Source organism: Ranitomeya variabilis, chromosome 1 (genome assembly GCF_051348905.1).
Source record: "Ranitomeya variabilis isolate aRanVar5 chromosome 1, aRanVar5.hap1, whole genome shotgun sequence".
Classification (NCBI taxonomy): Eukaryota; Metazoa; Chordata; class Amphibia; order Anura; family Dendrobatidae; genus Ranitomeya; species Ranitomeya variabilis.
In genome coordinates, this window is record NC_135232.1 from 576,292,708 (window position 1) to 576,318,023 (window position 25,316).

The 25,316-nt window shown below is 42.1% G+C and overlaps 1 protein-coding gene across 1 annotated transcript; it reads left to right on the top strand.

Moving 5' to 3' along the window:
- Positions 1-232: 232 nt before the first annotated feature.
- On the top strand, positions 233-1,180 carry LOC143797566 (olfactory receptor 12D1-like). Its single transcript, XM_077281078.1, has one exon. The coding sequence runs from the start codon at positions 233-235 to the stop codon at positions 1,178-1,180; it is 948 nt and encodes a 315-aa protein (XP_077137193.1).
- Positions 1,181-25,316: the final 24,136 nt, after the last annotated feature.

The window sequence follows — 25,316 nt, forward strand, 5'->3', positions numbered from 1 at the left end:
TATTAAGTATTTTTTTTTTCAGTTCTAGAACTTAAATGTAGCTGATAATGGTAAATGCTGGAGAAAAGATAGGCATAATCCTCAGTAAGGTCATTGAGAACTGGTTATCATGAGACTTTTGCATTTATTTTAATGATTGATACGATGAACTAAAATCAAACTCTTTCCTCTTGAAGTGAATTTCAAGTCCCATACCATTTGAGCTCTAATGTCGATATTGACACATGCAGAAATGAAAATACACAACTGGACTTCCATAGATGGTTTCATTCTTTTGGGCATCACTGATGTTCCAGACCTTCAAATCTTCCTTTTTATAACTTTTCTCATGTTTTATCTATTTAATTTATCAGGAAACCTCAGCATTGTTCTTCTCATTATTATCGAACAGTCTCTTTACAAACCAATGTATTTTTTCTTGGGTAACCTTTCATTTTTGGATGTCTTCTATTCAACTACCACTGTGCCCAAGATGCTGTCGGGCTTACTTCTAGGTGACAAGATGATATCAGTCTTTGGTTGCATAGCTCAACTCCACTTTTTCCACTTTCTGGGCAGCACTGAGGCCCTTCTTCTTTCTTCAATGTCTTATGATAGATATGTTGCCATTTGTAACCCTCTTAGATATCATGTCCTTATGGGTAGAACGTCTTGCATCCAGTTGGCCTCTAGCTGTTGGCTCATTGGTTTTCTATACTCTTTACTGCAAACCATTATTACTTTCAGGTTACCTTATTGTAACAAAAAGCAAGTTACACATTTCTATTGTGACATAAAACCTGTTATAAAACTGGCTTGTGCAAATACTAAGCAAAGTGAACTTCTAGTGACAGGGATTTTTGCTTTTGTGGGTGCCTGTACAGTTCCAATGATCACCGTGTCCTATATGTACATTGGAAGCCATCTCTTGAAAATTCGATCAAGGCAGGAGAGACGAAAAGCCTTCTCCACTTGTACTTCTCACATCATCGTTGTTTTTCTATATTTTGGAACAGCTTTGGGAACGTACCTGGGTCCAACCACACAGAACTCATTAGAAAAAGAAAGAATGAGTGCCATATTGGTCACTGTTATTACACCAGCATTAAACCCGCTTATTTACACACTGAGAAACAAAGAAGTAATGAAGTCTTTTCAAAGGCTATTGGCTCGAAAACAACAATGTGTAAAATGTTATTGACACTTCTAGAAAAAAATGTAAAAAGTTTGGAGTTTATACTCCAAATACATCAATTTTTTAAGTATAGTCTACAGTGCAGTAATTCAATTTACTTTTAAAGTGTGCTGCAGCAGTCTTGGTATTTATATAATACAGTCACAGCAGCTTTTCACTGTTCGCAGTTGACTCATTCTGTTAGGAGGTGCAGATCAGTGTTTGTTTTATTGTCACTTTCAATGGGAGTTGGTGACTCCCTCCATTTTTGGCTAAGCGCTCCTAAAATCAGTCTTATGCTGTTTTTAACCCCTGCATGCCGCAGCCCATTTTCGTGTTTGCGTTTCTGTTTTTTGCTCCTCTGCTTCCCAGAGCCATAACTTTTTTACTGTTCCGTCAATATGGCCGCATGAGAGCTTGTTTTTTTGCGGGACGAGTTGTACTTTTAAATGACTCCATTGGTTTTATCATATCATGTACTGGAAAAAAAAGAAAAAAATCCAAGTGCAGTGAAATTGCAAAAAAGTGTAACTCTACAATAGATTTTTTTTTTTTTTTACCATGTTCACCAAGTGCTAAAACTGACCTGGTATTATGAATCTCCAGGTCATTACGAGTTTGTAGATGCCAAACATGTATAGGTCATTTTCTTAGACCCGTAGCGACTCCATTTTTTGTTATCTGGGGTTGGGTGAGGGCTTATATTTTGCGCGCCAAGCTGACGTTAATGATACCATTTTGGTGTAGATACGACCTTTTGATCACCCGTTATTGCATTTTAATGCAATATTGCAACAACCAAAAAAGTAATTCTGATGTTTTGACTTTTTTTTCCTTATTCCAATTACCGATCGTATAAATTATTTTTATATTTTGATAGATCGGGCGATTTTGAATGCGGTGATATCAAATATGTGTATTTTTTTTGTTTGTTTTTATTTCAAATGGGATGAATGGGGGGTGATTTGCACTTTTATCTCTTTTATTTTTAAAAACTATTTTTACTTTACACTTACTTCAATAGTCTCCATGGGCGACTAGAAGCTGCGATCATCTGACTGCTTGTTCTACACAGAGCAGGGCTTCAGCCCTGCTCTGAGTAGCAGAAATATGCACTTGCTATGAGCACCAACTGCTGGGCGGCACTCATAGCAATGACAACCACAGTCGTGTGCTGCAGACCCAGGGTTGTCATGCCAACCTATTGGCGACCCGCGATCATGTGACATGAGTGCCAATGGGTAGGATTAGTGACGCGCTTCCAGTGCAATCACATTAAATGCCGGTGTCAGAGATTGACAGCGGCATTTAACAGGTTATCAGCTGTGGGTGGATCGTATTTCCAACTGCGGCTATTAGGGGCACATTTCAACTGTTCAAATCAGCTGATATGTGCCTGGAAAGATGTGGGCTCAGTGCTGTATCCTACAACAAAGGGAGAGACACGATGTAAAATCCAATAATAATATATATAATCATTTATACATATTGATAAATCAAATAAAGAACCAAGGGTATAGGGAAAGTGTATGATACAGTTTCTGAAGGTCTTGTAGTTGACCATCTGTCTCCTGTATGTCAAAAGCTAGAGGTTGTCTTGTCAGCCCAACCTATATTTGGATGTCTAGCGTTACTTCTAGCCGGTAAACAAGTATGAATAGGAATATATAACATGAGGTAATGCATAGAGTCATAAGGAATATTGTGGAATCTACTTTTAAGGTATAGACAGTAGACATGAACTGGGTTACCTTATGTGGATATTTTGTGGGAGGAAATAGAACCCATGAATGTCTATGGGACGATAGGGTATATAAACCCATCTCTTCTCAGCATGTAGTAGTTCTCATACCTTGAGGCTCTCTACATGGACGAACTCATCATGACACAAGACCATATGTAAGATCTCTGCTTGCTTTCATTTTCTTTTAAACCTAATACTTAAGATTTGTGTGCAATGAACTTATAATTTACTTTTTCTTCATTTTTGTAATCACTTTTTGAATGGACATTAAAATAAGCTCTGTTTTATCCGCACAAATCTATTTTTGTTTTTCTTCAAAAATCCTCACTAAAGTAACTTTTCTAACATTTTGGCGAGCCTTAGCCAGATCTGATTTTTGTCTTTTCTGTGAGGAATTTCAGCCTTTTCAGGGGGGAGGTTGCTAAAACACCTGTTTTGAGTTGTTAAAAGGCGCAGAAATTGTACTATATTGTGTTACAAAAGTCAGACGGAACCTACACACAGAAGTGAGGATTTGTGCAAGCTGCAAGTCTTATCTGCACGGAACTCTGAGGAATCCATAAAGACATAAGAGGACCCTCCATTGACGATTGGATCATTCCAGGAGGAAAAGATAATTCCATAGGTGAGAGAAATGGAGTTCATCCATGAATATTCTAAGAAAAGTAATATACAGTTTCAGTTTGTTCATAGCCATACAAATGCACAATTATGGTCTAGTCTGTATAATCAATGTGAAGCAGAGAATCTTAAAATTGATAAGAGGTTTTTTTCTGTAAAAAAGTTACAAAGGAAGCTTCAGAATGTAATGCACATGGTACGAGTGTACAATAATTTAGTTTTTGATAAAACTGAAACTCAGACACAAATATGTACTGTCACACAAGACATTGATCATACTGACATACGTGAAACACATGAAGCTGATGGGGATTACTTTGACTGTCCAAATTGTTTGATATTGTCTGAACATATTGAACAATTGGAAGATCAAATTGATACCAGAACAGAATTATTGTCCAAATTGAGACAAGATATTAAAATAGCTTCTGTTGTTACACGATCAAAAGACCAAGAAGACAATGCTGCTTCTGCATCATTTATACCTGACACACAAGAATTAGATGAATCAGTAGATTTACATGCAGAAGAATTACAACGGAAAAAATTCCATGACAGAGCTGCACGCATTAATCTAAAAATACACGATCAGTTAATGAAAATTGCAAAAGACATTCCAAAATTCAATGACAAGATGGATGCCTTTTACAATGCAGACATTTTTGAATCAAACACAGACAAATACAATCTTAATGATGAACAAAAGAACAAGATTTTCAAAGTATGGTTACCCTCACATATGGGAAGAAGGTTACAGACCACACCCAGATTAAATGAGAACCATGAATTGACACATAGTACAAGAGAGGACAGACTTAGGCAATTAAATTCTTACATCACAGGAGAGGCCACTCCAAATGCTGAAATTTTGGAATCATTAAAAACTAATATTAATGAGGATCCATTTGTATTTTTGGTAAAATTTGAGCAGGCCTATAGAATGGTGATGGAAATTGGGCCTAATCAGGAACCAACATCCATGATCAGATTTTTTGTAAAAAAGTTCAAATATTTGGATCCTGCCTCAGAGCAAATGGCTAGTATTCAGCCATCTTTGCAAGAAGCAACAGTTTTTATCGACAGAGTAAGGAGATCCATGAAGCAAAATCAAGTCAAGGCTAAAATAGCAGTAATTCATGAAAAGGAGGATAGTCAGTTGAAACTTAGACCCACAGTAACATTCAAGAGCAAAGATTACGTGGATCAAAGAGGTAAAAATACTACACAAAGAAACAATATCCATTGTTATTTCTGTGGTATACCTGGACACTTAAAGTGGCAATGCAGAAAATTCTTAAGAGCAGAATCAGAGACAGGTACACAAGGGACAGGTAATCTTGGAAGGGAAAACGGTCTCATGCCAAAAATATCCACCAGACCTTCTGCACCTCCAATACAATCTAATGCCTCCACTCACACTGACAACAGACAAACGCAGTCACCGTATGCACCATTAATCAGACAGATCAGAGAGATGACAGTTAAGGAGACCGAGTCCAGAAATAGAATGCCGAGTGCTCTCAAAAAGGATACTGGACTTCTTCCTTCTCCTTCATCTTTCTGACAATCACAGACAATTCCTACACCTCATCCATTGGAATTTGTGACTCGAGTTACATTAGATGAATGTGGAAGACCATTTGTCAAGGTAAATCTAGCAGGACAGAATGTTGTATTTCTCATTGACACAGGAGCTCAATTAAGTGTTACAAATCTTGATCTGAAGTTACAACCAGATTCACCAGTTTGTACAATTGTTGGTTTTAGTGGAAAAGGTGGAACTAGAGCAACCTTAGTTACTGATGTGATATTGGAAATACCTAGTTCTTTCAAAACAGGAATTGACATTTGGTATTGTCGTGATTCTGAAAATATACTTGGCACGGATTTTATGCAGAAATTTGGATGGGTTGTTGATTTAGGAAATCAGGTGATCTGGAAGGATTCCAATGGTTGTAAACCTGTAGTCATTGATCCTAGTGATTATAGCCATATTGGAAGTATTTGCTTAAATGATGTTGTGTCAACAGATCATCTGTGGCCTGAAACTGGTGGTGACGAAGTATTGACATAAATTGTACAGCTTTTTCCTTCTCTTTGGGCTCAGTTCAGGAATGAAGTAGGGACCATGAAAGATGTAATTGTAAATGTCGAGGGGCGAGATCCTCCTCCCCAGCGTCAGTATAAATTGCCTCCAGAATCAATTGAATCTATGACAAAGATCATACAGGAATTGTTAAAGCAAGGTGTCATCAGAAAGGCTAATTCTGTAAGTAACAATCCTTTGTGGTGTGTTTTGAAATCTGATGGTTCTTATCGGATGATATTGGATCTGCGGATGTTTAATAAACATACTCCCAATGTAGCACCCATTGTTGCAGATACTCATGACATGATGGCAAGGCTGAATGCAAAGGCAAAATACTTTTCTGTACTAGACATCAGTAATGGCTTTTTCAGTATACCTCTTGAAAAGAGTTGTCAGTATAAGTTTGCTTTTACTTTCTTGGATGAGCAATACCTGTTTTGCAGGTTACCTCAGGGAGCTCATTTGTCACCGAGCATCTTTCATCAGGCATTGGCAAAGGTATTAGCTAAATTTTCAAGGCCAGATTGTATTCTGCAGTACGTGGATGATATACTATTGTCCACAGAAGATAAAGAGTCACATGTTTCACTTCTGAAAGAGTTGTTTGAGCTGCTGCATGATGCAGGGTTGAAATTGAACACTAAGAAGGTCAAATTGATGCAGACCGAGGTCAGATTCTTAGGGGTATTGTTGAGCCCAGGTAAAAGGCAACCATTGCAGGAACGGATCGATGCAATTGCTTCTCTACCAGTTCCAACATCACACAAGGCAGTACGACATTTCTTGGGTCTTATAAATTTTTCAAGGGAGTTCATTGAGAATTTTGCAGACAAGGCCCGGCCTTTGTATGATCTTTTAAAAAATGAAAACAGTGAATATTTTGGTCCTTGGGGTGATGAACAACAAACCTCATTTGAACAATTGAAAATGAATTTACAAACTGCACCTGCTTTGTCCACAGTAGATCCTACGGCTCCATTTGCTTTGCAAGTGCACACATCAGAGACTTCTGTGTCTGCTGTGCTGCTGCAGTTGCAAGGAGAAGAGTGGAGAATTTTGGGCTATTTTTCTAAGCTTCTCTCACCTGTTGAAAGAGGGTTTGAGACATGTGCAAGACACCTGGTAGGTGTGTACTTTGCAGTCAAAGCAACTGAACACATTGTTGGGTTCAACAAAATCACTTTGCAAACTCCTCATTCTACACTAAAACTTCTCTTTGAGAATAATATCCCAGGTGTGTCACATCAGAGATTTGCTCATTGGTTATTGTCATTATCTCCCAAACAAATTGAGGTAGATTACAAAGCCAAATATGTTCTTCCTCAGTTGATGCAATATGAAGGACAAACTCATGATTGTTTGCAGTCTTTTCAGGATCCAGGTCCATCTCTTTTCAGACGGAAGGCAGAGGCAACAGATGAACCAATTTTTGTTGATGGTTCCAGATTTTATGCAGATGGACACTACTATGCAGGATATTCCATTTTTTATCCCAAAAGAGAACATGTAGTGAAACACAAATTACCGAGTCATTTTTCAGCTCAAAGGGCAGAACTAGAAGCAGTAAAAATGGTATTGCAGCTGAACGAAGCTGACGATCAGTGTCCCATTGTAATCTACAGTGATAGCTCCTATGTTGTGAGATCCCTGACAGATTATTTGCCAGTTTGGGAAAAAAGAGGCTATGTAGATTCTTCAAATAAGACTCTTGTTCATAGTGACACACTGAAAACAATTTTCAAAATAGCATCAAAAAACCCTAATGGTTTTGCTATTGTCAAAGTACCTGCCCATAAAAAAACTGATGATGAATTATCTGTAGGAAATGCTACTGCAGATAGGTTAGCCAAAGAGGCAGCCCTGACAGGAGAAGAAGTATTTCAACCAGAGACTATTGAGCTTTTAGCAGTTCAAAGAACGGACACGCATATCCCTTCATTTGCGGAAGAACAGGAGAAAGACACATCTCTTGTTGCTTCCCGGGTTGATCCAAAACCTCCCTTTGTTTGTGAAAACGGGGTTTTGTGTCATGACTTAAACGGGGAGTTGCGTCCTGTTGTACCAAAACATCTACAGGCTGAGTTCACAAAATATAATCATGAAAGTTTGGGTCATTTGGGCCAACAGAAATTGTTAGACATTCTCAGAGAGAAATTTTACTGGGAAAAGATGGAAGAGACAGTACAAAGTATTGTCCAATCATGTCTCATTTGTGCCCAAATTAATCCAAGACCAAAAGGACAGAAACCGCCACTACTCCAAACCGCACCTGCAGATGGTCCATGGTCTACACTACAGATCGACTACATTGGTCCGTTACCATCAGGTAAAAATGGTCTCAGGTATGCATTGGTTGTAGTAGATATTTTTTTCCAAATGGGTTGAAATTTTACCTGTCAGAAAAGATGATGCTTTGTCTACAGCTAGAGCATTGGTTAATCATGTCTTTTGTACTTGGGGGATCCCAAGAATGATCTCCTCTGATAGAGGAAGTCACTTTACAGGAAAAATCATGCAAGCCGTTTGTACTATTCTAGGGGTACAACAACAGTTCCATGTACCTTACCATCCACAGTCTGCTGGTATTGTGGAAAGGATGAATAGGACTATAAAATCCAGAATTGCCAAGATGCTATTGGATAAAGGCAATACTTGGGTTGATGCCGTACCTTTTGTATTGTTGAGTGTGAGAGGAACAACTTCTTCCACAACTCAGTTCACTCCTTTTGAACTAATGACAGGAAGAAAAATGCCATTGATTTTTCCACATGAACCATTTTTGTCCACACCTCAAAAAGATGCTGTTGCAAGGTCCAAATGGTTGCAATTGTTGCAGGAAAATTTGAAAACAATTCTTCCACATGCTGCATCAAGAATGCAGAGAATGGAGCCACCATATGAATCCAAATTCAAAAAAGGGGCTCAGATGATGATCAAAACTTTCAGGAAGAATGGACCTTGGGAAAGTAACTGGGAAGGTCCCTTTGATATCATTGAAACCATGGGACAAGTTATGATTCTTGTGCAACGAGCATCAAACGTGGTTAAAAATACCCGCAGGCAACAAAGAGTGTGGGTACATGTTGATCAATACAAATTGTATATTGCAAAATAATGATACTGCATTTCTTTTAGGAAGAAATGGATTCCAATAAGAGCTGGAATACGAAACACCATGACCTTGATGGAAGGGATTCAACACCAATCCTTCGGAAGAAGACGACAGTTCCCAGGAAAAGCTACTATCTGATAGGAATCGCATTTCTGCTGCTATGTACTATTTCAATTGTGATCTACGCAGAAGACATCTTACATCGTGAAACAAACACTAGTGAAGTGAATGAATCTTTCAAGAGAACTCTACATTCAAGGAAACCAAGAGGATCAAGTCTACAAAACCTTAAAGATGAAGATATACCGGACAATTCAGTAGATATTACTGGAAACATTTGCATGGGTTATGGGGTGAAATGCTGTATTGAGCTACACTTCATACATGACACTAACATAACATTACATGCTACCACAGGACCTAAGACTGGGTTTATACAGTTACAAGGAGATTATGTACACAATAATAAGACGGGCACATGGGAATGTAATCCTACAGATGTGTTATACTGGAATATAGAGATAAGAGGTGAAGAGAAAGCAGTGTGGTCAGGAGATATTACAAATGATATGATCACAAAAGGGAAAGTTGGAACATCCAAAACAGATATTTGGTTGAAAACACAACTTTTTGGGAAAACTTTAGATCCTTCATTACTTTCTATTACAGAAGGAGATGAAGATTGGGTAAAAACATGGAACTTCCAGATAACTAGAGAACCAGTACAAGTACAGGTATCTGTAGTATTTACAGTAACAAATACTATAGTTCCAGAAGTAAGGGTTACACCACAGGCAGTACATAGCCAAGAAAATATGTCTCCTTTGTCATTAAAATGCAACACAAGGTTAGAGTTACCTTTGGAATCTCTGTTAACTTGGACCAAAGATAGATTATTTTTGGGAAGTTTTTCAAATGGTCCAACAAATGTTATACACAGAGGTCAATCCAGAAATGTGAGATGGTTGAATAAGAATTTTATTTTTTCTGTAGATAATCCATCTCCTAAGGATTCTGGACTTTACCAATGTTGCGTTTTAACGAAAAATAATTACAAACAATGCAAAGATGTAAATGTAAATATATGGTCAGCAGTAGATAATGTCTGTACACAGGCAAGATTTCAACCATCTACTCCTTTCCAAATTAACCAATTCCAATCTAAACCTATATTACGAGATGGAGTGTTTATGACTATGATATGGACTTTTAACATGTCTAATTGGAAAATCTCTTCTAGATATCCTCAATGTCAATCACATCTCATTAACATGGAAATGGGAATAGAACAATGGTTTGGGAAAAGAACTCCAACACAAGTTAGAAGTAAGAGGGGAGTGTTGGAAGGTATTTTGGGGGGATTAGGTACAGTAGGAAGTCTAATTAACACTATGGACATACATACACTTAAATCAGATTTGGAAAATATTGGGTATATCGGAGGTAAAGGAGTAAAGATTCAGAAAAGTTTGAATCAAGTTCTTGAGAAAATGGTTTTGACTACTGCTACTGTATTGGGGTCTTCTGTATCACATCTACAAGATGCTACTTTAGCATTAATAGAAAGTGAACAGGAATCTCAAGTGGCCAAAACATGTCTAGAAATCCAGATTGAATATTCCACCAATCTAAAAATGATTGCACAAGCCTTACAAAGTGGAATAACACCTTTAGGACTAATGAGAAATTTGCCTACAGAATATAGTTTTGCATTAAATCATACAGATTTGTGGGTAAATAAGTGGTTAGGATTAGTGTTGAGCATTCCGATGCTGCAAGTATCGGGTATCGGCCGATACTTGCTGTATCGGAATTCCGATACCGGGATTCCGATACTCTTGTGGTATCGGGTATCGGGTATCGCAACAACATTAATGTTAAAATGTGTAAAAGAGAGAATTAAAATAAAAAATATCGCTATACTCACCTCTCCGACGCAGCCGGGACTTCAGCGAGGGAACCGGCAGCGTTGTTTGTTTAAAATTCGCGCTATTACTTGGTTACGTGAATTCCCGGCTTGTGATTGGTCAGGTCGGCCACGTTGCCGGGACGCGGACCAATCACAGCAAGCCGTGACGAAATTACGTCACGGCTTGCTGTGATTGGTCCGCGTCCCGGCAATATGGCCGCCCTGACCAATCACAAGCCGTGACGTCACGGGAGGCTGGACACGCGCCCATTTTAAAATGAGCGCGTCCAGCCTCCCGGCTTGTGATTGGTTGACCGCGGCGCAACCAATCACAAGCCGTGACGTCACGGGAGGCTGGACACGCGCCCATTTTAAAATGAGCGCGTCCAGCCTCCCGGCTTGTGATTGGTTGACCGCGGCGCAACCAATCACAAGCCGTGACGTCACGGGAGGCTGGACACGCGCCCATTTTAAAATGAGCGCGTGTCCAGCCTCCCGTGACGTCACGGCTTGTGATTGGTCAGGGCGGCCATATTGCCGGGACGCGGACTGTTGTGAATTTGGATTCTGGGCTCCCCCGGTGGCTACTGATGGAATTGAACTGTGTCTTCATCTTCTCTGTTCACCTGTTCCCATCAAGATGTGGGAGTCGCTATATAACCTTGCTGCTCTGTTAGTTGCTTGCCGGTCAACAATGTTATCAGAAGCCTCTCTGTGCTTGTTCCTGCTCCTAGACAACTACTAGATAAGTTGGACTCTTGTCCATGTTTGTTTTTGCATTTTTGTTCCAGTTCACAGCTGTAGTTTCGTTACTGTGTCTGGAAAGCTCTTGTGAACAGGAATTGCCACTCTGGTGTTATGAGTTAATGCCAGAGTTTTAAAGTAATTTCTGGATGGAGTTTTGATAGGGTTTTCAGCTGACCATGAAAGTGTCCTTTCTGTCTTCTGCTATGTAGTAAGTGGACCTCAAATTTGCTAAACCTATTTTCATACTACGTTTGTTATTTCATCTTAATTCACCGCCAATACATGTGGGGGGCCTCTGTCTCCTTTCGGGGTATTTCTCTAGAGGTGAGCTAGGACTAATATTTTCCTCTGCTAGCATTATTTAGTCCTCCGGCTGGTGCTGGGCATCTAGAATCAACGTAGGCATGCTACTCGGCCACTGCTAGTTGTGTGTTAGGATTAGTTCATGGTCAGCTCAGTTCCCATCTTCCAAGAGCTAGTTCCTATATATGCTGATGCTATGTTCTCTTGCCATTGAGAACATGACAGTTTGACCGGCCTACTAAAGGGTTAAAATCCTTGGCTGAGAAAGGAGAGAAATAGGAAGTCTGCTGAGATTTTTTTTTTTTTTTTTTTTTCTCTCCTTCTAATCTTTGAATGGCTCTGTGTCCACCTGTTTGTAATGGATCTTCAGAGTGTAACTGCAGGTTTGAATAATCTCGCCACGAAGGTACAAAATTTGCAAGACTTTGTTTGTCATGCACCTGTATCTGAGCCGAGAATTCCTTTGCCGGAATTTTTCTCGGGGAATAGATCTGGGTTTCAGAATTTTCGAAATAATTGCAAATTATTTTTGTCCCTGAAATTTCGCTCTGCCGGAGATCCTGCACAGCAGGTCAGGATTGTGATTTCCTTGCTCCGGGGCGACCCTCAAGACTGGGCTTTCTCATTGACACCAGGGGATCCTGCGTTGCTCAATGTGGATGCGTTTTTTCTGGCCTTGGGGTTGCTTTATGACGAACCTCATTTGGAGCTTCAGGCAGAAAAAACTTTGATGTCCCTATCTCAGGGGCAAGATGAAGCGGAAATTTACTGCCAAAGATTCCGTAAATGGTCTGTGCTTACTCAGTGGAATGAGTGCGCCCTGGCGGCGACTTTCAGAGAGGGTCTCTCTGATGCCATTAAGGATGTTATGGTGGGGTTCCCTGTGCCTGCGGGTCTGAATGAGTCCATGACAATGGCTATTCAGATCGATAGGCGTTTGCGGGAGCGCAAACCAGTGCACCATCTGGCGGTGTCCACTGAGAAGTCGCCAGAGAGTATGCAGTGTGATAGAATTCTGTCCCGAAGCGAGCGGCAGAATTTTAGACGGAAAAATGGGTTGTGTTTCTATTGTGGTGATTCTACTCATGTTATATCAGCATGCTCTAAGCGCACTAAAAAGCTTGATAAACCTGTTTCCATTTGCACCTTACCGTCTAAGTTTATTCTATCTGTGACCCTGATTTGCTCTTTGTCATCTATTACCACGGACGCCTATGTCGACTCTGGCGCCGCTTTGAGTCTTATGGATTGGTCCTTTGCCAAACGCCGTGGGTATGATTTAGAGCCTTTGGAGACTCCTATTCCTCTGAAGGGGATTGACTCCACCCCATTGGCTAATAATAAACCACAATACTGGACACAAGTAACTATGCGTATTAATCCGGATCACCAGGAGATTATTCGCTTTCTGGTGCTGTATAATCTACATGATGATTTGGTGCTAGGATTGCCTTGGCTGCAATCTCACAACCCAGTCCTCGACTGGAGAGCTATGTCTGTGTTGAGCTGGGGATGTAAGGGGGCTCATGGGGATGTACCTGTGGTTTCCATTTCATCATCTATTCCCTCTGAAATTCCTGAGTTCCTGTCTGACTATCGTGATGTCTTTGAAGAATCCAAGCTTGGTTCGTTACCTCCGCACCGAGAGTGCGATTGTGCCATAGATTTAATCCCGGGTAGTAAATACCCAAAGGGTCGTTTGTTTAATCTGTCTGTGCCTGAACATGCTGCTATGCGAGAATATATAAAGGAGTCCTTGGAAAAGGGACATATTCGTCCATCGTCATCTCCCTTAGGAGCCGGTTTTTTCTTTGTGTCAAAAAAAGACGGCTCTTTGAGACCATGTATCGATTATCGGCTTTTGAACAAGATCACTGTTAAATATCAATACCCATTGCCGTTGCTGACTGATTTGTTTGCTCGCATAAAGGGGGCCAAGTGGTTCTCTAAGATTGACCTTCGTGGGGCGTATAATTTGGTGCGAATCAGGCAGGGGGATGAGTGGAAGACCGCATTTAATACGCCCGAGGGCCACTTTGAGTATTTAGTGATGCCTTTTGGTCTTTCTAATGCTCCGTCAGTTTTCCAGTCCTTTATGCATGATATTTTTCGCGATTATTTGGATAAATTTATGATTGTGTATCTGGATGATATTCTGATTTTTTCGGATGACTGGGACTCTCATGTCCAGCAAGTCAGGAGGGTTTTCCAGGTTTTGCGGTCTAATTCTTTGTGTGTGAAGGGTTCTAAGTGTGTTTTTGGGGTACAGAGGATTTCCTTTTTGGGATATATTTTTTCTCCCTCTTCCATTGAAATGGATCCTGTCAAGGTTCAAGCTATTTGTGATTGGACGCAGCCCTCTTCTCTTAAGAGTCTTCAGAAATTTTTGGGCTTTGCTAACTTTTATCGTCGATTTATTGCTGGTTTTTCGGATATTGCTAAGCCATTGACCGATTTGACTAAGAAGGGTGCTGATGTTGCTGATTGGTCTCCTGACGCTGTGGAGGCCTTTCGGGAGCTTAAGCGCCGTTTTTCCTCTGCCCCTGTGTTGCGTCAGCCTGATGTTGCTCTACCTTTTCAGGTTGAGGTCGACGCTTCTGAGATCGGAGCTGGGGCAGTGTTGTCGCAGAAAAGTTCTGACTGCTCCGTGATGAGGCCTTGTGCCTTCTTTTCCCGTAAATTTTCGCCCGCTGAGCGGAATTATGATGTTGGGAATCGGGAGCTTTTGGCCATGAAGTGGGCTTTTGAGGAGTGGTGCCATTGGCTTGAGGGGGCCAGACATCAGGTAGTGGTATTGACTGACCACAAAAATTTGATTTATCTTGAGACTGCCAGGCGCCTGAATCCTAGACAGGCGCGCTGGTCATTATTTTTCTCTCGGTTTAATTTTGTGGTGTCATACCTACCGGGTTCTAAGAATGTTAAGGCGGATGCCCTTTCTAGGAGTTTTGAGCCTGACTCGCCTGGTAACTCTGAGCCCACAGGTATCCTTAAGGATGGAGTGGTATTGTCAGCCGTTTCTCCAGACCTGCGGCGGGCCTTGCAGGAGTTTCAGGCGGATAGACCTGATCGTTGCCCACCTGATAAACTGTTTGTTCCTGATGATTGGACCAGTAGAGTCATCTCTGAGGTTCATTCTTCTGCGTTGGCAGGTCATCCTGGCATTTTTGGTACCAGGGATTTGGTGGCAAGGTCCTTCTGGTGGCCTTCCCTGTCACGAGATGTGCGAGGCTTTGTGCAGTCTTGTGACGTTTGTGCTCGGGCCAAGCCTTGTTGTTCTCGGGCTAGTGGATTATTGTTGCCCTTGCCTATTCCTAAGAGGCCTTGGACGCACATCTCGATGGATTTTATTTCAGATCTGCCTGTTTCTCAGAAGATGTCTGTCATCTGGGTGGTGTGTGACCGTTTCTCTAAGATGGTCCATTTGGTTCCTCTGCCCAAGTTGCCTTCTTCTTCCGAGTTGGTTCCTCTGTTTTTTCAAAATGTTGTTCGTTTGCATGGTATTCCTGAGAATATCATTTCTGACAGAGGGACCCAATTCGTGTCTAGATTTTGGCGGGCATTCTGTGCTAGGATGGGCATAGATTTATCTTTTTCGTCCGCTTTCCATCCTCAGACTAATGGCCAGACCGAGCGGACTAATCAGACCCTGGAGACATATCTGAGGTGTTTTGTGTCTGCTGACCAGGATGATTGGGTTGCTTTTTTGCCATTGGCAGAGTTCGCTCTCAATAATCGGGCCAGCTCTGCCACTTTGGTGTCTCCGTTTTTCTGTAATTCGGGGTTTCATCCTCGATTTTCCTCTGGTCAGGTGGAATCTTCGGATTGTCCTGGAGTGGATGCTGTGGTGGAGAGATTGCATCAGATCTGGGAGCAGGTGGTGGACAATTTGAGGTTGTCCCAGGAGAAGACTCAGCTTTTTGCCAACCGCCACCGTCGTGTTGGTCCTCGGCTTTGTGTTGGGGACTTGGTGTGGTTGTCTTCTCGTTTTGTCTCTATGAGGGTCCCTTCTCCTAAGTTTAAGCCTCGGTTCATCGGCCCGTATAAGATATTGGAGATTCTTAACCCTGTTTCCTTCCGTTTGGACCTCCCTGCATCCTTTTCTATTCATAACGTTTTTCATCGGTCATTATTGCGCAGGTATGAGGTACCGGTTGTGCCTTCCGTTGAGCCTCCTGCTCCGGTGTTGGTTGAGGGTGAGTTGGAGTACGTTGTGGAGAAAATCTTAGACTCTCGTGTTTCCAGACGGAGACTCCAGTATCTGGTCAAGTGGAAGGGATACGGCCAGGAGGATAATTCTTGGGTGAATGCATCTGATGTTCATGCCTCTGATTTGGTTCGTGCCTTTCATAGGGCCCATCCTGATCGCCCTGGTGGTTCTGGTGAGGGTTCGGTGCCCCCTCCTTGAGGGGGGGGTACTGTTGTGAATTTGGATTCTGGGCTCCCCCGGTGGCTACTGATGGAATTGAACTGTGTCTTCATCTTCTCTGTTCACCTGTTCCCATCAAGATGTGGGAGTCGCTATATAACCTTGCTGCTCTGTTAGTTGCTTGCCGGTCAACAATGTTATCAGAAGCCTATCTGTGCTTGTTCCTGCTCCTAGACAACTACTAGATAAGTTGGACTCTTGTCCATGTTTGTTTTTGCATTTTTGTTCCAGTTCACAGCTGTAGTTTCGTTACTGTGTCTGGAAAGCTCTTGTGAACAGGAATTGCCACTCTGGTGTTATGAGTTAATGCCAGAGTTTTAAAGTAATTTCTGGATGGAGTTTTGATAGGGTTTTCAGCTGACCATGAAAGTGTCCTTTCTGTCTTCTGCTATGTAGTAAGTGGACCTCAAATTTGCTAAACCTATTTTCATACTACGTTTGTTATTTCATCTTAATTCACCGCCAATACATGTGGGGGGCCTCTGTCTCCTTTCGGGGTATTTCTCTAGAGGTGAGCTAGGACTAATATTTTCCTCTGCTAGCATTATTTAGTCCTCCGGCTGGTGCTGGGCATCTAGAATCAACGTAGGCATGCTACTCGGCCACTGCTAGTTGTGTGTTAGGATTAGTTCATGGTCAGCTCAGTTCCCATCTTCCAAGAGCTAGTTCCTATATATGCTGATGCTATGTTCTCTTGCCATTGAGAACATGACAGCGGACCAATCACAGCAAGCCGTGACGTAATTTCGTCACGGCTTGCTGTGATTGGTCCGCGTCCCGGCAACATGGCCGACCTGACCAATCACAAGCCGGGAATTCACGTAACCAAGTAATAGCGCAAATTTTAAACAAACAACGCTGCCGGTTCCCTCGCTGAAGTCCCGGCTGCGTCGGACAGGTGAGTATAGCGATATTTTTTATTTTAATTCTTTCTTTTACACATTTATATGGTTCCCAGGGCCTGAAGGAGAGTTTCCTCTCCTTCAGACCCTGGGAACCATCAGGAATACCGTCCGATACATGAGTCCCATTGACTTGTATTGGTATCGGGTATCGGTATCGGATTGGATCCGATATTTTGCCGGTATCGGCCGATACTTTCCGATACCGATACTTTCAAGTATCGGACGGTATCGCTCAACACTAGTTAGGATGTGACCAGGATATTTGTGTAGGAACATCACTGATTCCAGTGTCGGGAAGAGAAGAAACCCTGGTTCCTATAACTGTTCTGGGAATTCCTGTTAGTCACACACAATTGCTATATTATCAATTACAGTACACAGATTTTGCATTTGACGGAACAAACACTGAACAATTGGACATTTCTTCATGTTTAAATTTTGTTTCTAAGGTAATGTGTTTACCTGGACAGGATAAAGTCATTTATCATTCATGTTTCAATAATCATACCTCATGCCATGCCAGAGTTGAGAATGTACACACGATCCATGACTTGGTGACACCAGTAAGCGCTAATAAGATTTGTTTCCAAGTTATGTCAGAGAAAGAAGTTGTTTCTGCATACTTTTCATCTTGTGTACATGCTGAAAATCTGACAATAGGTTTATATTGTATCGAGGGAAATGTGAAAACTCTCTCAAAGAAGGAAGGAAGTATTAATATTACGTTAATAGGCTCAAGAAACCTAAAAATCCTTCCAATACAGTTCAATTTGTCCCAGATAAATAATTTTCCTTGGAATATGTGGACAAATGAGATAAAGAAAGACAAGGGTTTGTTAAATTTGTTAACAAAACAATTAAAAGAAGCTGAAATTGTATTCAGACATGAGCAAGGTAATTTAAATGATATTGAACATGAATGGACGAGTATGTCAGGCTCATCTTGGTGGAAAAATTTAGGAAAATCAGTAACTAGTTGGTCACAGTCTTCAACGAAAATGGCAGTAGGAAATGTATTATCTAATCCGATTGTTATTATATTTATTATAGTTTTGCTGTGTATAATATATCAAATAGTTATTATGTGTAAAATTAAGAACATTTATAAAAAGATAAAGACAGAAATGAAAAAGGAAGATGACATTTTGAGAGAAATGCTGAAAAGAAAAATATAATTCTCTAATCTAATTTTAGTTTTCAAAACTCAGGTGACATTCAAGACAGATGTCAATACAAGGTTTTCAGAATAAAGAATGAATGTGATACGAATGGTGAGAGAAAGATTTTAGGGTTAATTATGATATTCTCAAATCATAATCAGGGGGGAATGTAAAATCCAATAATAATATATATAATCATTTATACATATTGATAAATCAAATAAAGAACCAAGGGTATAGGGAAAGTGTATGATACAGTTTCTGAAGGTCTTGTAGTTGACCATCTGTCTCCTGTATGTCAAAAGCTAGAGGTTGTCTTGTCAGCCCAACCTATATTTGGATGTCTAGCGTTACTTCTAGCCGGTAAACAAGTATGAATAGGAATATATAACATGAGGTAGTGCATAGAGTCATAAGGAATATTGTGGAATCTACTTTTAAGGTATAGACAGTAGACATGAACTGGGTTACCTTATGTGGATATTTTGTGGGAGGAAATAGAACCCATGAATGTCTATGGGACGATAGGGTATATAAACCCATCTCTTCTCAGCATGTAGTAGTTCTCATACCTTGAGGCTCTCTACATGGACGAACTCATCATGACACAAGACCATATGTAAGATCTCTGCTTGCTTTCATTTTCTTTTAAACCTAATACTTAAGATTTGTGTGCAATGAACTTATAATTTACTTTTTCTTCATTTTTGTAATCACTTTTTGAATGGACATTAAAATAAGCTCTGTTTTATCCGCACAAATCTATTTTTGTTTTTCTTCAAAAATCCTCACTAAAGTAACTTTTCTAACACACGACATGCAATGTACATGTACGGTGCATGTTGTGAAGGAATTAAATAAAGTTGGATCCTATCTGCCTTTTAAGTTTGTAGATCTTGACCAAGAAGAGTAAATTCTGACACAGTTAAGTTAACTATACACATTTGATAACTGTCCACTAAATGGGACATGTCAGCTGTTTTGAACACCTGACTTGTGCCCGCAATAGACGCCAGTGGAGTTCCAATCCGAAATGGGCGCACCGGTGACTCTCGTCACATGATCGGGGGTCATCGGTGTGTCGACATAACAACCAGGTCTCCAGCAGACCTCTACGTATTGAGGCTGAACAGGGAGGATGCTGCAGTACTGGCCGGGTTTAGATGAATCGGGTACAAATTGAAAGACATAGAAAAGAGCACAAGGAAAGCAAAGGATGTGAACAGTGCCGAACTCTGTGTTGATGCTGTAACTCATGTGGACGTGCTGCGATTGAAACCAAGTAAAGTTCTACGTTTAAAGTTTGAATTGGACTCTATCTCTTTGTTCGTAACACTGCCAGAAGGAGAACTTCAGCAGCCCTGATGGGACCCTGACGGTGCAGAGGGTATGCAAGAAAAGGGACTTTGCTTATATGTGGTGGGAGGCCAGGGAGTGCGTAACCAGATATGCTCAGCCACAACTATGGCCCTGGCCCTCCCTCACAGCTGTACTCTGCCTGTGAGCAGCGCATTTGAATATATTTCCCCTTGCATTTTCCCTTCTGAATTCTAATTAATCCCCTCCTGTGTCTGTGACCAGTCTCTCTGCTGTCCTTCCCTCCTGATAACACCTGGCCTATTTCATGTGCACTTAGCTGGTTATAAATTCAGAGACACAGGTCTGTCTGGACCGTGATCTGTCTCTATAAAGATGGCTCTAAAAGGATAACAGTAGAAATATGCCAGAAATGAGAAATGAGCAGAAGTGAACAATAGGTACGACTAACCACTAGGGTTGAGCGACTTTCATTTTTTTAAGGTCGAGTCGGGTTTTGTGAAACCCGAATTTGTCCATAGTCGAGTCGAGTGCAGTCGGCCAATTATCGCTAAAAGTCGGGGATCGACCGAAACACGAAACCCAATGCAAGTCAATGGGGAAGCATAGTCGGCAGTGAGTGGAGGCCAGGAAAACACCTACAGTGCCCATTTCAATGCCAAAAACATCCATTCTTGTTTCTGAAGCTTGTCAATCTTAATTAACTTTATAATAGTTTTTCAATGGAAATTGGGGGTCATTTGGCAAATTTGTGGGGGGTAGGGCTGGTTCAAGGTTTTAGTGGGCCCAGGAATCGTGGACTACGTCACGGCGGTGGAGCAGGAAGAGGAAAGTATTTCAATGTTGCAAGTGCTGTGATCCTGAGCAAGCAGGGGGGCACACTTGTTCGCATTGGCACTGGCACAGGGCCCCTCAAAGTACAGCGGTGTGTTTGCACGGCGGGGGCGCCTCCCACCAGCAGCGACACTTTTGCGTACTCTGAGGGGCCCTGTGCCAGTGACATCGCCAACGAGTATGCCCCCCCCACCTGATGAAGGAACCTGCACTTTCATCTGCACCTTCCTCTTTGTCCCTGTGTAAGGTGGTATAACATGCGGGAAGGGGAACCTTACTTTCAGCAGGGTCAGATTCTGGCTGTGTAGAGTGCAAGGGGAATGTAGTGGTCTAGGTCAATGTACCAGCAGACTCATCTAGCAGTGGCTGGGCAATGGGCAGGATGAGGAGGAAACAGATATAGGGCCAAAGAATAAAGTAGGCTAAATGCAGTTCAAAATTGGTAACAGGACAGGACTAAACAGGCGGCATTGCTTTGTTCAGTGGAGTAGCAAACCCAGGAGCAGCAGACACTGTTTTAAGGGCCCAACCACACTAGTAGGCCAAATGCAGTTTAATATCTGATACTATAGGACCAAAGCCAGAAGGTTGAAGCTCAGCTTTATTCAGTTGAGGGCAAACACCAGGGAGGGGCAGACACCGTTAGTAGGCCCTAACCACCAATTTTTAAAATAACAGCACTTAATGAGAGCCAGAAGGTTGAAGCTCAGCTTTATTCAGTTGAGGGCAAACACCAGGGAGGGGCAGACACCGTTAGTAGGCCCTAACCACCAATTTTTAAAATAACAGCACTTAATGAGAGCCAGAAGGTTGAAGCTCAGCTTTATTCAGTTGAGGGCAAACACCAGGGAGGGGCAGACACCGTTAGTAGGCCCTAACCACCAATTTTTAAAATAACAGCACTTAATGAGAGCCAGAAGATTGAAGCTCAGCTTTATTCAGTTGAGGAAAAACACCAGGCAGGGGCAGACACCGTTAGTAGGCCGTAACCAAAGTTGAAGGCCAAATGCAGTTTAATATCTGATACTATAGGCCCAAAGCCAGAAGGTTGAAGCTCAGCTTTATTCAGTTGAGAGCAAACACCAGGGAGGGGCAGACACCGTTAGTAGGCCCTAACCACCAATTTTTGAAAACACAGCACTTAATGAGAGCCAGAAGGATGAAGCTCAGCTTTATTCAGTTGAGGGCAAACACCAGGGAGGGGCAGACACCGTTAGTAGGCCCTAACCACCAATTTTTAAAATAACAGCACTTAATGAGAGCCAGAAGGTTGAAGCTCAGCTTTATTCAGTTGAGGGCAAACACCAGGGAGGGGCAGACACCGTTAGTAGGCCCTAACCACCAATTTTTAAAATAACAGCACTTAATGAGAGCCAGAAGGTTGAAGCTCAGCTTTATTCAGTTGAGGGCAAACACCAGGGAGGGGCAGACACTGTTAGTAGGCCCTAACCACCAATTTTTAAAATAACAGCACTTAATGAGAGCCAGAAGATTGAAGCTCAGCTTTATTCAGTTGAGGAAAAACACCAGGCAGGGGCAGACACCGTTAGTAGGCCGTAACCAAAGTTGAAGGCCAAATGCAGTTTAATATCTGATACTATAGGCCCAAAGCCAGAAGGTTGAAGCTCAGCTTTATTCAGTTGAGAGCAAACACCAGGGAGGGGCAGACACCGTTAGTAGGCCCTAACCACCAATTTTTGAAAACACAGCACTTAATGAGAGCCAGAAGGATGAAGCTCAGCTTTATTCAGTTGAGGACAAACACCAGGGAGCAGCAAACAGAGGTATTAGGCCCCATCCAGCAATTAAAAAAAAAAAAAAAAAAGCTTAATCAGAGCCAGAAGGTAGAAGCTCAGCTTTATTCAGTTGAGGACAACACCAGGCAGGGGCAGACACCGTTAGTAGGCCCTAACCACCAATTTTTAAAATAACAGCACTTAATGAGAGCCAGAAGGTTGAAGCTCAGCTTTATTCAGTTGAGGGCAAACACCAGGGAGGGGCACACACCGTTAGTAGGCCGTAACCAATGTTGAAGGCCAAATGCAGTTTAATATCTGATACTATAGGCCCAAAGCCAGAAGGTTGAAGCTCAGCTTTATTCAGTTGAGGGCAAACACCAGGGAGGGGCAGACACCGTTAGTAGGCCCTAACCACCAATTTTTAAAATAACAGCACTTAATGAGAGCCAGAAGGTTGAAGCTCAGCTTTATTCAGTTGAGGGCAAACACCAGGGAGGGGCAGACACCGTTAGTAGGCCCTAACCACCAATTTTTAAAATAACAGCACTTAATGAGAGCCAGAAGGTTGAAGCTCAGCTTTATTCAGTTGAGGGCAAACATCAGGCAGGGGCAGACATCGTTAGTAGGCCGTAACCAATGTTGAAGGCCGAATGCAGTTTAATATCTGATACCATAGGCCCAAAGCCAGAAGGTTGAAGCTTAGCTTTATTCAGTTGAGAGCAAACACCAGGGAGGGGCAGACACCGTTAGTAGGCCCTAACCACCAATTTTTGAAAACACAGCACTTAATGAGAGCCAGAAGGATGAAGCTCAGCTTTATTCAGTTGAGGACAACACCAGGCAGGGGCAGACACCGTTAGTAGGCCCTAACCACCAATTTTTAAAATAACAGCACTTAATGAGAGCCAGAAGGTTGAAGCTCAGCTTTATTCAGTTGAGGGCAAACACCAGGGAGGGGCAGACACCGTTAGTAGGCCCTAACCACCAATTTTTGAAAACACAGCACTTAATGAGAGCCAGAAGGATGAAGCTCAGCTTTATTCAGTTGAGTGCAAACACCAGGGAGGGGCAGACACCGTTATTAGGCCCTAACCACCAATTTTTGAAAACACAGCACTTAATGAGAGCCAGAAGGATGCAGCTCAGCTTTATTCAGTTGAGGACAAACACCAGGGAGCAGCAAACAGAGGTATTAGGCCCCATCCAGCAATTTAAAAAAAAAAAAAAAAGCTTAATCAGAGCCAGAAGGTAGAAGCTCAGCTTTATTCAGTTGAGGACAACACCAGGCAGGGGCAGACACCGTTAGTAGGCCCTAACCACCAATTTTTAAAATAACAGCACTTAATGAGAGCCAGAAGGTTGAAGCTCAGCTTTATTCAGTTGAGGGCAAACACCAGGGAGGGGCAGACACCGTTAGTAGGCCCTAACCACCAATTTTTAAAATAACAGCACTTAATGAGAGCCAGAAGGTTGAAGCTCAGCTTTATTCAGTTGAGGGCAAACACCAGGGAGGGGCAGACACCGTTAGTAGGCCGTAACCAATGTTGAAGGCCAAATGCAGTTTAATATCTGATACTATATGCCCAAAGCCAGAAGGTTGAAGCTCAGCTTTATTCAGTTGAGGGCAAACACCAGGGAGGGGCAGACACCGTTAGTAGGCCCTAACCACCAATTTTTAAAATAACAGCACTTAATGAGAGCCAGAAGGTTGAAGCTCAGCTTTATTCAGTTGAGGGCAAACATCAGGCAGGGGCAGACATCGTTAGTAGGCCGTAACCAATGTTGAAGGCTGAATGCAGTTTAATATCAGATACCATAGGCCCAAAGCCAGAAGGTTGAAGCTTAGCTTTATTCAGTTGAGAGCAAACACCAGGGAGGGGCAGACACCGTTAGTAGGCCCTAACCACCAATTTTTGAAAACACAGCACTTAATGAGAGCCAGAAGGATGAAGCTCAGCTTTATTCAGTTGAGGACAACACCAGGCAGGGGCAGACACCGTTAGTAGGCCCTAACCACCAATTTTTAAAATAACAGCACTTAATGAGAGCCAGAAGGTTGAAGCTCAGCTTTATTCAGTTGAGGGCAAACATCAGGCAGGGGCAGACATCGTTAGTAGGCCGTAACCAATGTTGAAGGCTGAATGCAGTTTAATATCAGATACCATAGGCCCAAAGCCAGAAGGTTGAAGCTTAGCTTTATTCAGTTGAGAGCAAACACCAGGGAGGGGCAGACACCGTTAGTAGGCCCTAACCACCAATTTTTGAAAACACAGCACTTAATGAGAGCCAGAAGGATGAAGCTCAGCTTTATTCAGTTGAGGACAACACCAGGCAGGGGCAGACACCGTTAGTAGGCCCTAACCACCAATTTTTAAAATAACAGCACTTAATGAGAGCCAGAAGGTTGAAGCTCAGCTTTATTCAGTTGAGGGCAAACACCAGGGAGGGGCAGACACCGTTAGTAGGCCCTAACCACCAATTTTTGAAAACACAGCACTTAATGAGAGCCAGAAGGATGAAGCTCAGCTTTATTCAGTTGAGTGCAAACACCAGGGAGGGGCAGACACCGTTAGTAGGCCCTAACCACCAATTTTTGAAAACACAGCACTTAATGAGAGCCAGAAGGATGCAGCTCAGCTTTATTCAGTTGAGGACAAACACCAGGGAGGGGCAGACACCGTTAGTAGGCCCTAACCACCAATTTTTAAAATAACAGCACTTAATGAGAGCCAGAAGGTTGAAGCTCAGCTTTATTCAGTTGAGGGCAAACACCAGGGAGGGGCAGACACCGTTAGTAGGCCCTAACCACCAATTTTTGAAAACACAGCACTTAATGAGAGCCAGAAGGATGAAGCTCAGCTTTATTCAGTTGAGGGCAAACACCAGGGAGGGGCAGACACCGTTAGTAGGCCCTAACCACCAATTTTTAAAATAACAGCACTTAATGAGAGCCAGAAGGTTGAAGCTCAGCTTTATTCAGTTGAGGGCAAACACCAGGGAGGGGCAGACACCGTTAGTAGGCCCTAACCACCAATTTTTAAAATAACAGCACTTAATGAGAGCCAGAAGGTTGAAGCTCAGCTTTATTCAGTTGAGGGCAAACACCAGGGAGCAGCAAACAGAGGTATTAGGCCCCATCCAGCAATTAAAAAAAAAAAAAAAAAAGCTTAATCAGAGCCAGAAGGTAGAAGCTCAGCTTTATTCAGTTGAGGACAACACCAGGCAGGGGCAGACACCGTTAGTAGGCCCTAACC